General features: G+C 29.7%; 1 protein-coding gene across 13 annotated transcripts in view; it reads left to right on the top strand.

Moving 5' to 3' along the window:
• Nucleotides 1-13,070, top strand: part of LOC105834578 (probable G-protein coupled receptor CG31760) — a gene marked incomplete at its 3' end in the record, with an annotated part of 28,247 nt that extends 15,177 nt beyond the window's left edge. For 11 of the 13 annotated variants that reach the window (XM_036286578.1, XM_036286573.1, XM_036286575.1 and 8 more), the window contains 8 exon segments: nucleotides 1,515-1,649; nucleotides 5,012-5,168; nucleotides 9,097-9,241; nucleotides 9,435-9,567; nucleotides 9,642-9,795; nucleotides 9,905-10,014; nucleotides 12,639-12,853; nucleotides 12,932-13,070. In XM_036286578.1, the coding sequence (XP_036142471.1) occupies nucleotides 1,515-1,649; nucleotides 5,012-5,168; nucleotides 9,097-9,241; nucleotides 9,435-9,567; nucleotides 9,642-9,795; nucleotides 9,905-10,014; nucleotides 12,639-12,853; nucleotides 12,932-13,070 (1,188 nt within the window). 13 annotated transcript variants of the gene reach the window in all.
• Nucleotides 13,071-14,298: the final 1,228 nt, after the last annotated feature.

Here is a 14,298-nt window from a genome sequence, read left to right as displayed (position 1 = left end):
TTTACGAAGTGCAAAAAAAAGAGAATAAAATTTAATTATAAAAACAAAGACGTGCCCATGAAAATAAATGTTTTAATGATAAAAGTTTAAAATTTATTTAAGTATATGGTAAAATTTTATTTTAAAATTTCCATTCATAAATCTATTGTTTCTTATTTTACATTCAAATACATATAAATTTATAATTTTTAGATACATATTTAATATAAACAAAACAATAGAGCTAAGTTGTTAGCTTGATGATAATTTTTTGTCATATGCTGTAATATAACCTATATTTCTGGCTAGCAAAATGACGCAAATTTTGCCCAAAGTTTGCAGCAAAACTGCGACAAGGTGTGTCCGCAAAGCTTAGCTTTTGCTGGCAAGGTTTGTCGTAAATAGTATGATGCATATTTTGTGCAAATAACAGGGTAAAACTTAATAGTAAAGCATAATAGCAAATTTGTAGCAAGAACAAAGCAAATTTTGCCGTACACAATATAATAGCAAATTTGTGGCAAGAACAAAGCAAATCTTGTCAAAATTAAGATCGACAAAAATGAAATATTGGTCTAATCAGTCCAATATTATAATATATGTGAATGGTGCAATCGTACTTGGTCGGCGAGCCCCTTTTATTCACCCAGTAGGTGAATTTTTTTCACGAGAAATGCTTCATCTCGAAGTAAATAGCGAAGTCACCTAGAAATGAAGTGGTTCTTGTTAAAACTCGATAATGTATTATCGTCGAGTTAAAATATCGAGTTAAATTAAAACAGCAACCCTGTTATTTACATAAAATATGCGTCATACTATTTGCGAGCAAAATATGCGTTATATAAGCATTGCCAGCAAATATCTAAGCTGTTTGCGGATATATTCATTTAACAAAAAATTAAAAAAATTTTTTTAATAAATAGCATAGTTAAATAGATTTGACGGGTGGTTTTACCCTTTCAAATCGTTTTTGATCACAAACGGAAAATTTCTAAATTTATTTTCTCTACGCCAAGTTTCATTAAAATCAGAATTTTCAGGTTTGCGAGGCTCTCTTGTAATTCTAAAATTAAAGCTAAAAACCAGTGAGGTTTATTTTACCCCAAGTGTAGGATTAGGCTTAACGAAGAAATTTTATAACAAGTATTTTATCTTGAAGTTGATATAAATACTTTCATAACTAGAATTTTAGATGTAAACTTATAAAAAATGTTTTATAAACTATTTATGGTAGACAGACCTATATGTTCAAAATAATTCAGTAAAAGAGAATCACATTGATGTAGGCACTCCACGATCATTTATTATTCCTGATATCCTGTACGAGCGTCAAGTCATAGAAACTCGATAGATATACGTGCGGACGATATACGTTTTTATAAAACTTTGAGAAACCTTATATTGTCATTTTGGCCATAATAATATTGGGATGGCCGTGAAATGTCGGGTGTATGACTCCACAAAATGGAAACGTGTTCATCAGAAGAAATATCGAAGTTTCTATGGCGGCTTGTGGCGTTTGCGTGTGATCCCAGGTCACCGAAATTCATGCAGTCACCGCCGATTGAATCCTACAGGGGTTGGTGGACTATCCCATACTTCTCTTGCAAAACTCGCCGTTGGCTCATCTCGTATAGCGTCAACGTCAAGCCACCGGATATCCGACCCGGGTTAGTATAAAGTTTTCGTTTATAAAAAAATTTTTTAATTTATTCATTAACAATAGTAAACTATACTTAACTTAGGTATGGAAAAGTTACTTTTTAAATTATTGTTACTTGTTATCGAGTTAAAAAAGTAACTATTTATCGTTACTCGTTACTGCGTTCTTAAAAGTAACTAGTTACCGTTAAACAACGTTTGTTACTTTTTTAATATTAAAACAAAATTGAATAAAAAATTTGTTTCTAAAATATTTTTTAAATTTAAAATATTAACAAAAGCAATAAATTTATTATGTAAATTTATTTCACATTTAAATTAAAACTAAAAAAATTAAAATTTTAAAGAAATAAAATTTAAAAACTCTTAAAGTATAAATAAAAGAACCAATTTTGATTTCCAGAAGTATAAATAAGAGAAATGCTGTTTTATGTAGATTTTGACTTCCTGTATATAATAAAGTTATTTCATAATTAAAAATTTGTAGGGCTTAGGGAACATTTTGAAAATTAAGCAAGAACACGATGTATTTATAAAAATTTGGATGATGTATGTACATAAAAATTAATTAACTTAGGGAGTACAACAAGTTGATTTATTTTTTTAATTAATCAGGATATAAAAATAAGTAAGAGAAAGTCAAAATATAAGAAATTCCCCAAAAATCTTTAAAAAATAATACAATACAAAAAATTAAGAAATGTAAAATTAAAAAAACAAAAATAAAATCAATATCTCATCGCATTTTTGTTGTTCCAAATTTCAACAAAGAATCCTATCTAAAAAAGCATGTAAAGTCGAATGCTCGTATCTTTCGAAATTTATTGTTGTTGCTTTACCGCGATGCCGATTGATTCTCTTGCTGCGCTTACTTTGTGTTGCAAGAGTAGCTGACATTGCGACTGAATTTTGACAGCTGTTAAATTTGTATAGATATTATATCTATACAATTATCGTTGTGATTTATTTTTAAAAAGTAAAAAGTAAAATGTAAAGTAGCCCGCGCGAAGCGCGCGTCTGTGGTGTTTAGTCTCCTCCTATATAAAAAAGGGTAAAAAAGGGCATGTAAACGCGAGAAGTGCGAATCAAGTCGAATGGTATTGTTGCCACTTTCCGCGCGTTTCTGATTGGTGGTCGAGGCCGTGCGATCGAGTCCGTGGCGAGTTTCGCGGTCAGAGATGATGACAGCCGCGCCGTGACTGACAGCTTGCGACGTCGCGTTTATTTTGTGTTTTTCCAGTAATAATAATATAAGGACGATTTTGTTCTCTCACATGTGTGAAAGGAAAGAGATGAGAGAGAGAAAGAGAGAGAGAGAGAGAGAGAGAGAGAGAGAGAGAGAGAGAGAGAGAGAGAGAGAGAGAGAGAGAGAGAGAGAGAGAGAGAGATTAGTAGAGATAAGAAATTGACAGTTTAGTTAATATAGGCGCGCGCTGCGTCCCTTTTCTAAAAAGTGCATGTTATATCGATAGTTACAAATCTCGAAGTGATTGTTGTCTTTTTTCCGCGATGTTGATTGATTATCTCGCTGCGCTTACTTTATCGTAAGAGTAGCTGTCATTACAATTGAATTTTGATAGCTATTAAACTTGTATAGATGTTTATCTATACAATTATCGTTGTAATTTTAGAAAGTGAAAAATAAAAAGTTAAATAGCACGTGTAAAGCGCGCGTTTGTGTCTTGTCTAGTGAAACTGAAAAGTTAGTGAAATATTAGACCATTTCAGTCTTTCTGTTATGGCATAATAATAAAATTATCTAATGAAGTTAAATCAGTTTAATTCTTTTCTTTAATCCTTTTTCGTTAACATGCCTTTTATTTCAGCCAATGTATTTTTATGATAATTCTTTCAGCCAATTTTATATAATTTATCTAATAAAAGTTTCTTCTCTCTTTGCATTCAGTTGCTTACAACTTTCATACACACATAAAATATACATTGTCCCTACTTTTGTTCCCACAAAAACTCTCATGGATGCGTTTTGTGGCTCTATACCTTATTTGAATTTTTTAATATAATAAATACATCATGTTTGCGCTTAATTTTAAAGGAGTTTTCTAAGCCCTTCAAAATTTTAAATAATTTTATCGTATTCTGAAGGTCAAAATAGTTAATAAAGACTGAATTATAAAAATTACGATATGTCATAAATATGAAATTTAAATATAAAAAGTAACGACAAAAGTAATTGTTAAATTTGTTATTGTTACTTCATAAATATAACTATGTTTCCATTACAGTTACAGAAAAAGAAAAGTAACCTCGTTACCATCAGAGAGAAGATAGAATAGAGCGTGGGAGCCAGCTAAAAAAGCATCAAGCAATTAGAAAGAGACAAAAATCAAAGTGATTTGGCTGTCCTTTTTTTAGCGCGTGCGCAGAGAAGAGTTTACAGTTATATGAGTTATATGTGTTAAAGAAAATGAATACAGATTTTAAAAATCTGATAAATGTTTTATTATCGGTGAAAACATCCCACCAAACACCAAGTAATTGTAATATAACACGTGTGTTATAGTACAATTATATTTTTGAGTGGGAATTTACAACTAACAAGCATGTTACATGTAACTTTGTGTTTGCTGGGATAATATATATATTAAAAATTAAAAATGTAAAATGTTTATTTTTACATGGAAAAAATTTAACTTTTATTTTTAAAGTAGCTAATTAATTTTAGTACATCTAAAACACACACACACACACACACACACACACACACATATATAATTAATGGCGTAAAAAGATTTTTCATCGAAGTATTCACTGCAAACCATTGCAGTTTTTGCAGCAGAAGACAATCCAAGGGCATAAAGCTATTTAATTTTTAGATCAATATTTGAAGGAAATCTATTCAAATAGAAAAATAAAATTTAAATGTAATTACTATTACCAAAATACTTCAATAAACTATCTATGGCTAACCTATAAAAAAAACTGCGATCTAAATTTAATGGATTCCGTTCTTTCTTGCATATTATGCACATTCAAGCCATATTGCATAATAGAATTTTATCTTCTCCCTATGATTGTGTTTAAAAATTTGACAGCTGTCACTGAAGTGACATATGCAATTGCAACGGAAACAATTGCATAGTTAAATATAAAAAACTATGTGCAATGCACGAATAGACAGTGACAGCCAGGTTACTTGGATTTCTGTCTCTTTCTAATAGTCTGATGTTTCCACTTACACGATTACCTATGGCTCTCGCGCTCTATTCTATCTTCTCTCTGGTTACCATTCTGTTACCATAAAATCTGTTTGCATATCTGTTACTATAATGGATACAAGTAACGGCGTTACAAGTACTTTCCAACTCTCCTGACTAATTGAGTGTTTCTTGCGTTTTTTTTTTCATTGAAGGATGCGAGAATTTATCAGCATGGATATCGATATAAGCGGATTGGAAGTGAATCAGTGCGACTTTTCGACGCAAAATCATAACGATGGACTTGAAGCCTCCAATAATCAGATAGCCTTTTTTAAGGGCACCCATAAATGTCACACCGACACCACCCAGGTAAATGTTATAAATGTTCTCTTACTCTTATACAGTAAAACATTTTGAGTTACATGTAACTTAAAACAATTAATATATACTTCTAATAGTTCATCCAAGTCTTTATATTAATTTAATAGGAGAAGGTGATAATATGCGGATAATATGGCTACCCATATTGTCTCCGTTATTAGCTGACAAATTCCAATAATTATTTATGATATCATTTGCTTAGTAGCCTGGTGTTATATAGTGACGCTAATATGACAAAGCGCAATAGTCAATATTTGTTATAAGACATTTTTTCATTCGAGGATTTCGAAAAATTTTTAAGGTACATTTTAACATTTAATTACACATACTTCTACATTCTTTTAAAACTTAAACGTATTGTCGCCCAAATGTATATACGCTTGAGTATTTTGTTGTTATTTTTATTTGGCTGTACATATCTTGAGTTATGCAAAATTAAACAATAATATAAGATTTTGTTAATATACCCAGCTAACCATTTGCTGCCAAATTGTCAGCAGACTGCTAAAAATTTCTTGCGGAATCAGGCTGCCAAAACCATGGCCTACTGTGTCCTCGAGTGCGCCCCAATTGCAAACAAAAATTGTTATCAAATCCTGATATCAAATTGGGTGCAACACCAGAGCAGATCTGTCACTAGCAATACAATGACAAATTCACGCAGCAAAATTGAGAACAGATGTTGCAACGTAAACTCACAGCAGATTTGCACCAAATATTTTATTTTTTTCTGTAATTATAGCACAATATATTTTGCGTGCGTTTTACTTAACGTTTGCAACGCTCGCGAGCATCATTGTTGTTTATCAAACATTTAACAATTTGTTCTTTCAATTTAAAGTTATTTTTATTAAATTCCCGTTAACCATAAATAAAAAAATTACCTGTTTTAATATAACAATTTATTTTACATAAATATATAATTTCCTAACAAAAATACTATCACTTTTTTAAAACCAATTTTTTGCACCTATTTTTGTGGTGATCATATCACCCTCACTGTTTCTCTTTCGCTTATTATGCAGTGTGTTGCTACATTTTTATAAATAATATATAATATAGTAAATATTTCATAATTTTGAATGTAAAATCTAATGAATATAATCGTAAAGTTTGGACTTATAATATTGATTAACAAAGTTATATTATATAAAATGTAAATGGGTAATCATATTACCACCTTCTCCTCTATTAAATTAGTAGGTTAAAAAGTAACACAGATACTATGGCAAAAGATTAACTCAAGAGACATAATACTTTGACACTTTTGATTTAGAAATAAATTGTAAAGCATATTTTTTCAATAAAATTAACATTTATGGTATATTGACATTTTATTAATTTATTATACAATTAAAAGTTTATGTTTTAAACTACACTAGTTTAAAATTTAAAGTGACAATTGTTTATTAAATTTATAGAATATAGAATTATTTAATTATTTACTCATAATACAATATAAATTACTTTATTTTAATGCTAATAAATATTAAATATTAATTTAACACAAAATATTCAAATATTACAATTACTTTAAATGATCAAATATGAAGAGACAAATTTTGCACGAAGTCTGCTATAAATTTTTGACGTCAAAGAGATAATATAGAAACTGACAATCTCGACAAACTATAATAGAATAATTGCTAAAAATGTAACAAAACTTGTTGAACATTTTATGCCGTTAACGTCAGAACTCAACACTGTTGATCACATCTTATTAATAGAATCTGATAAGCGTAAAAAAGAATCTGTACTATTTGACTACATTATTATTATAAGTAGTTTATTAATGAAAAACCGAGCAGAATTCGTACTATTACTAAATACTTGCAGTGATGCCACTAGGTGGTTCCGTTTCTTTATAAAATCTGTTAGGTTGGTTCTACAATACGTCATTTGTATTGGATGTCGAACGCATTCGCAGTGGAATGTCGGCCTTTGTTGAAAGGAGAATGTAACTCTAAAATCCCTTCCTTCTAGAATTCGCTATAGAATTCGACTAAATTAATTTTGTGTGGTGGGCCAAACAAATCCGAGCTTTTCTAGCATAAGCACATTATTTTTATTTTTATTTTAGACTTAATCTATTCGGAAGCCCTTTCTATTGGAAGTATATTATTTTTATTTCTTCTACTTTTTCGGAACTTAGCCCCACGTACATAAGGTGATTTTAAGGTGCCGCCTTCAGTACACTCTCCCTTTCAACATATGCTCTTGAACCACCTCCAACATAATCAATTAAATTACTAATGTTTATTATAAAATTTACTTTATGTTTTAATAAAACTGAAAACTCACATATGCGCCCGATCTTTGAATCGCATCGGTACCCATACAGCACAAAAGCTTGCAGCAACATTGCTGCAACGTTGCAACATTGCATATTGCGATGTAATGTTTTAAAGCTATTGCAAAGACATTATTTTACAATATTACTTCAGCAATGATGCAGCAACATTTTAAAATATTATTAAAATAGTGAAAATAGATAAAATTAATATTTAATATAGTTTGAACAAATATATTACAGTAACTTTTCAAAAATAATGTGAAAGTGATCGTTTTATATTATTAAAAAATTTTCGTCTATAGGCATACATGCATTCTGGAGTAGTTTTACTTTGTGTGTAAAACTATTATTATGTAGATTTGTGTATAACAAAGTACAAGGTTATTCAAAATTATTTCAAATAACTGTATTTTTTAATTTAACAAATACAGAGTGATTATAGTGACGTACATTTAACCAAATGATCACCCAAATATCAACCGATCATTCAATTTTAAATAACTATATTTTGAATCTAACAACAGAGTGATTAGTGATTACATCAATCAAAAGATAAATTTTGCAAGTTTTGTCTCTCATCTTATAAATGCACTTATATAAGATACAATCTTATATAAGATAAAAGATAAAACTTGCAAAGTTTATCTTTTGGTTGAAGTTTCACTATCACTCCGTATTTGTTAAATTCAAAATAATTATTTAAAATTGGATGAATTATTTTGAATAACCTTTTTCTATATAATATTGCATACATATTTTACTGCAATATTGCTACAATATTATGTGGCAATATTTCTGAAAGCGGACATTTTACCATTGCTGCAATCTTGCAGCAACATTTTACAATGTTTATGCAATTTGCAATCTTGCGTTGAAATGTTGCCACAATGTTGCTGTAATCTTTCTGTGCTGTATGGGTATATGACTTGGAAAGTTCTGCTCGGGGCCTGTAGGGGCGCGCAACAGTCGCTTAGCGAATAGCTCGAGCGGCTCGGTGCTTTTCTTGGCGCGTTCTTATTGGTACAATTTGAAAAATTAATATCTCAGCTGTCATTGGAGATATCCAAAAATTATTTCATCTCGATCCCGTCTATCTTCCTATTAAGAAATGGACGATGCTCAGATTTCTCCTTGTATAATAATATTTGAATGAGCAAATGATATGATTTTATCTGTATATTTGTAATCATATTCAGTTACACAATTGTACATGAAAACAGATTTGAATAAATATGATTACAAAAATATAAGATTATGTTAGCCTGTCAAGCCAAAATTCCAATATTATTATACATATATGATCATACAAAACTATATATGTTATTAGATTTAATTATATCTAATTTATATTTAATTATTTATATTTATATGTGCCCATTTTTTCTCGGGATTAATAATTGATACTGACATTTTATTAACTACTAAAATCTGCTTTGGCCAAGAAATAACATTTTTCTCATAATGGTATTATCTCTATATATATATAACTATATATCTGATGTCTAATGTTCAATTTATTATTGTTTATATATAAATACAAAATATATTATATTTTTATTATAATATTACAATAATTTTTACTATATCTGGATGAAAAACAAGCGAGTTTTTATTTCTTTTTAGTGCGTATATCAGGGACCTAGTAATCGAGTGAATGAAAATGGAGTGGGTGCCGGTTGGGCAAAAGGCGCGTACGTGTGTAAGTGTCGGCAAGGCTTCTACAGCATCAGTCATCATCGATCGGGTTTCGACGGAAGCCTCGTGGAAGGTCAGAATCAGTTATCATCGCGTGCTTTCCAGCAAGACACAGTGTAACACAGTGTCCACTAGTGTGAGTGAGACACACTGATATGTTCTTTCTTACACTAACGGACACTGTGTTACACTGTGTCTTACTGGAAAGCACACATCATTTGTCGTTTATTGTGCATATAATTATTTTTCATTCATATTCATTACAGCTGCATGGAAAGAAATGAAAGAGAACAAGAGTGACTCCTACGAGAAGGTATTTTTATGTCTACGCTGCGCACCAGGTTGCGCTAGGTGCAAAGGCCCTGAGCCTTGTTTGGCGACGTATAATTGGCCATTTAGGTACTTTCAAGCTAACAGTATATTTTGTTATCTCATCATTCAACATTGTTATAATACTTGTATTACTTTTCAAGAATCTCACTGTTAGCTGTTTCAATTTTCTGTGCGTTTGGTACCATCGTTCTGGTGGCGTACATGTACCAGCATCGTAAACTAAAAGTATTCAAGGTTGCTTCCCCGATATTTTTATCTATCACACTTTTGGGGTGCGCCTTGATGTATCTCGAGGTAAGTGAAGGGGAAAGCGTTTTATTCTTTTTTCTTTTCTCTTAAAAAAGGTCTATATTAATTTTTTCTTAAAAGTTTTATACTAATCAGGAACTCTCGCCCGCTGTAGATGGCTGCTATATTCCCGGTCCTCGATATGTATTCGTGCATTGCTACAAAGTGGACAAGACATATGGGATTTTGCATTTCGTATACGGCGCTTTTAATGAAAACCTGGAGGTAAGCAGTTAATCTGATATCAAAATAGAGATTAGTTTTCTTTTTTCTGATTGATTAACTTCCAATGCAAACTCAATTTCAATCTCTAGTCTTATACGAGACTTTATAATATACATGTAATTAGTGCTATTTCAGTGTTGAAAATACGTGAAGATCAAGTTGCGCTGTTAGGTTTAAAAAAAAAACAAACAAAACAAAAGTTATTGAACTGTTATAGTCATAAAAGTTTTTTTTAGGAAAATCTACTTAAAGTTTTTTTTTGTTACTTGAAGTATTTTAAAGTACATATTATGAAGTATACTAAGAGTAATACATATATACATATGATATTAACATATTATTAATAATATTAAAAAGACAAAGATGGTATTATGATTCTTGTAGATATTATGAACACCCGTAATATTTTTGTAATATTATTAGGTAAATTCAATTCTAGTAAATATTTGCGAATTTATTTGTTTATACTCAGCTATGCAGTACTAAATATGTCAATACATTAATATGTCAATACACAATAAATGAACTGCGGTGTAAAGAAACACTCGGATGCATTTAGATATCATTTTGAAAAACAAAAACAAGCTTTGTTGTTAGCTGTTTTTTGTATTATTCATTTATTTATTATATTTTTACAAAAAGAACCAACTACCCGTAGGAAAAAATTATGCAAAAATTACTGTACAAATATTGCACATTATTGTGCATGAATTTCTGCAGTTTTTACAGATTTTTGAAGTTTTCGCCTTTAAAATTTTTCTACAAAATATTTTACAGAATTTTCTGCAAAAGAATTTTGAAGGCAAAAACTTTGTACAAAAATCTGTAAAAACTGTAGAAATTCATGCACAAAAATATGCAATTTTTTGTGCCGTAATTTTTGCATTATTTTTTCCTACGGGTATATATTTACATTTAAAATTTTAATTTAAAATCAACATTGATATCTTTCAATTGAACAACATTGGCAAATAAAAGAAATTATTAATATTAAAAATACGTTTATATTTAAATATACATTGTTATAAAATTTTTATATGCGTACAAATAAGTATTTAAATAAGCGAAAATAACCTGACAATTTTTACCAATCTTTTTATTGCATTTACAGAATTAAAAACCCTTTTCCACAATTAAAGTATAAACGATAACAGTGTACGGACGTAATGATTTTATATGAAAAACCAAAAAAAATTTTTTAATTGTTGGCGTCTGGCGTGGACTCATAATAAAATGTGCTTGATATAAAAGTTGTGCACCTTTTGTACGTATAGATCAAGTCAGATCCGTACACGAGTGAACATTAAGGAACAATACTATGCTTTCAGATTGAGCGTAGACGTCTTAAAAAAAAAGATACGCATTGGTAAACATTTCGTGTCTCAAAAGACTAATCTAAAAAATTTTTTTAAATTCTTGGTATGAAATTTAATTTATAAGCTAATATTAATACATAAACTTTAATTCTGGAAAAGGATTTTTAAATCTATAAAAGAAATACATACAAAATTTTGTTAATGACGTGCACAAATGACTCTACATTATCGATCTCGATCAAGTTTGACGAGCAGTTTAACATCCTCTTTACGATAAAGTATTTTATAAGTATGCATTATTTGAACCAATTTTATAATAAAATGTTGAAAACATTAACTTGTTCTTTTCATATTATTTTTATTGTAGATTTGTCTTATATATTTTATTAATTTTTAACATTAAAAAATTCATAAAACATACAAGAAAAATTTGTATTTTAAATACATGGTCTTAAATTCAACAACTTGTCGCCAGGCATCAATTTCTTTTTTCACTTATTGTTTTTCAGCCAGATCGGTCATCACGTGGATACAAGAGCACAATGATAAAAAGTAATTTTTGAAGTCTATTACTCATATATTTAAAATTTTGAACAAAATTTTAAGTTTATTACTCACATACTTAAAATTTTGAACAAATACTGTAAAACTCAAAATTTTGTTCAAAATCTTTGAAGACTTTGAATACAAATTTTGCCGTATACTTGCTTTCAAAGATTTTGAACAAAATTTTAAGTATGTGAGCAATTAATTTATTAACAAGTAATTATTTTGATAAGTAATTTTTTTTATAAACTTGTAATTTATTTAGCTTTTTTAAAGTAAATTTTCCTAAGGGTTTCTTCGTGGTGAAAAACGATTCTTGATTCCAAAGTTTAATCATTGTTCTTTTCTTTCAAGAGAAATTAATGAGGAATGATAAGCTACTACGTCTCTTCGTTGCAATTAGATTTTGTTTTTTGTATATAAACAAAAAATGGGGAAAGAAAGGATCGAGCGCTTGCTTTTTTCTTTTTAAATTAGGCAAGGAGAAAGAAATAAATTAAAAAAAATAATTTTTACATTGAAAAGTTGATCAATGCGTGATTCACACGCGTGCTTTATATTTTCCAAGATAAATAAAAAAATTAAAATGAAAGGAAATTAAAAAAATTGGAATTGTTAGCAGAGGTGTTAGAAAAAACTAGAACTTTGTCTTCCTTTTGAAACCCTGAATACTCTCATGCTTACTCCACTTCTATTTTCGGTGTTTTAGTTTCGGTGATTCGGTCACACGCAGTAACAAAAATAAATCTATTTTGTCTGCAGGGTTTCACTTACGTATCGAGTGAAAAGCGCTCACAAGGTTAAACTGACGGACAAACAGTTGTTGCAATGGATGGTGCCTATCCTGTTGGTGATGTTGATTTATCTTGGAACGTGGACCGTGAGTGCGCCCCCTTACGCAGAAGTAATCGCGGATAGTAACGATTTGAAGTTTTATCAATGTTCTTATAATTGGTGGGATCATAGCCTGGCTATTGGTAAATATACGAAAATGGTTTCTTTTAAATCTATAGAATAATTCGAGTGAATAATCGATAAACGATTTCTGCTTTGAGGTGAAATTCTTTTTCTCGCCTGGGGCATAAAAGTGTGTTACAACGTGCGAAACGCGGAGAGTCTGTTTAACGAGGCCCGTTTGATAAGTTACGCCATTTACAATATAGCCGCGGTGAATATAACCATGATAGCTATTCAGTACGTAATTAATGTAATGCATATTATTACATACAAACTTAGATAACGAAGCTTGTCTCAACAAAATTGTACAAATCTATTGCTTACAAATTGTTTATGCTGACAACTTGCCGTATACTTGTCTTTAAAGATTTTGAATTGAAGTGCAGGCAACAACGTACATACATGTATTGCCAGAAGTGTAAATAGTAACATCAACTTATCTCAATCATCAAAGTTATTATCAGTAAAATTGTAACATTGTTTTATTGTTATTATGACAAAATATTGACAACAGCACGAACTTTGATAATGAATTGATTTTACCAGCAAGTTGTTGGCAAATTACTACATATAGCTAGATATTATTATGTGATAATAACATTAATTAGCCAACAATTCAACAAGAAATGACTCGTCGAATCGATGCTATGTCGAAATTATCGATATAGATCATATTGAAATAATGCTCAAAATTTTAAGTTTAATTCAAAGTTTGTACTTTACAAAATATTTTTAAAAGAAAACGATTATTTATAACATAATTTTATCGTCAGATTTATAAAGAGGTAAATTTTGAATTGTATAAATTTCTTATTATATACTACATAGAACCATTTAATTGCCTAAAAAGATATTGAATCAAAAGATCTTCTAAATCTTAATTAAATTCTGGTGAAATGATGATGAATTGGCGTTTTTTGAAGAAATGTCGGTAAGACTTCTGTATCCGACTTTCTTCTGATTTTGATAAAATTTTATAGTATGTTGTATTTACTAAATGTAAGGTACCTGTACCTAATATGCCGTCCCTCCCCTCTAAGTTTTGGAGATTTTTGTAATTTTTTAATAAATATGAAATAGAAATATGTACATACATATATGTACAGACATTAACGGTTCCGAATTTTTTGCTTAATATGTAACACGTGTAACTCAATTGTTAAGGTGGCGGTGCCGACGCGCTTACAAAAGTAAAGTAGCTTAAAAAAAATTAATTGCTGCATTAACTTTGTTGAACTTACAGTGAACTTAGCACCTCCATTTTTGGTATGAAAATGATCGTCTATTTATCTGCACTTAAAATATTCTGATCACGAATTTTTGCTCAATATTTAATTTGTTTAATTCAATTGTTAAATTTGGAGGATCGTGCTGACGAGCAGATAAAAAATTCGGGATCAGGATATTTTAAGAGTAGATAAATAGACAAAAATTCTGATACCAATGTCGATGTAGCAACTATTGT

The sequence above is a fragment of the Monomorium pharaonis genome, chromosome 5 (assembly GCF_013373865.1).
Source record: "Monomorium pharaonis isolate MP-MQ-018 chromosome 5, ASM1337386v2, whole genome shotgun sequence".
Lineage (NCBI taxonomy): Eukaryota > Metazoa > Arthropoda > Insecta > Hymenoptera > Formicidae > Monomorium > Monomorium pharaonis.
This window is presented reverse-complemented; position numbering and strand designations above follow the sequence as displayed.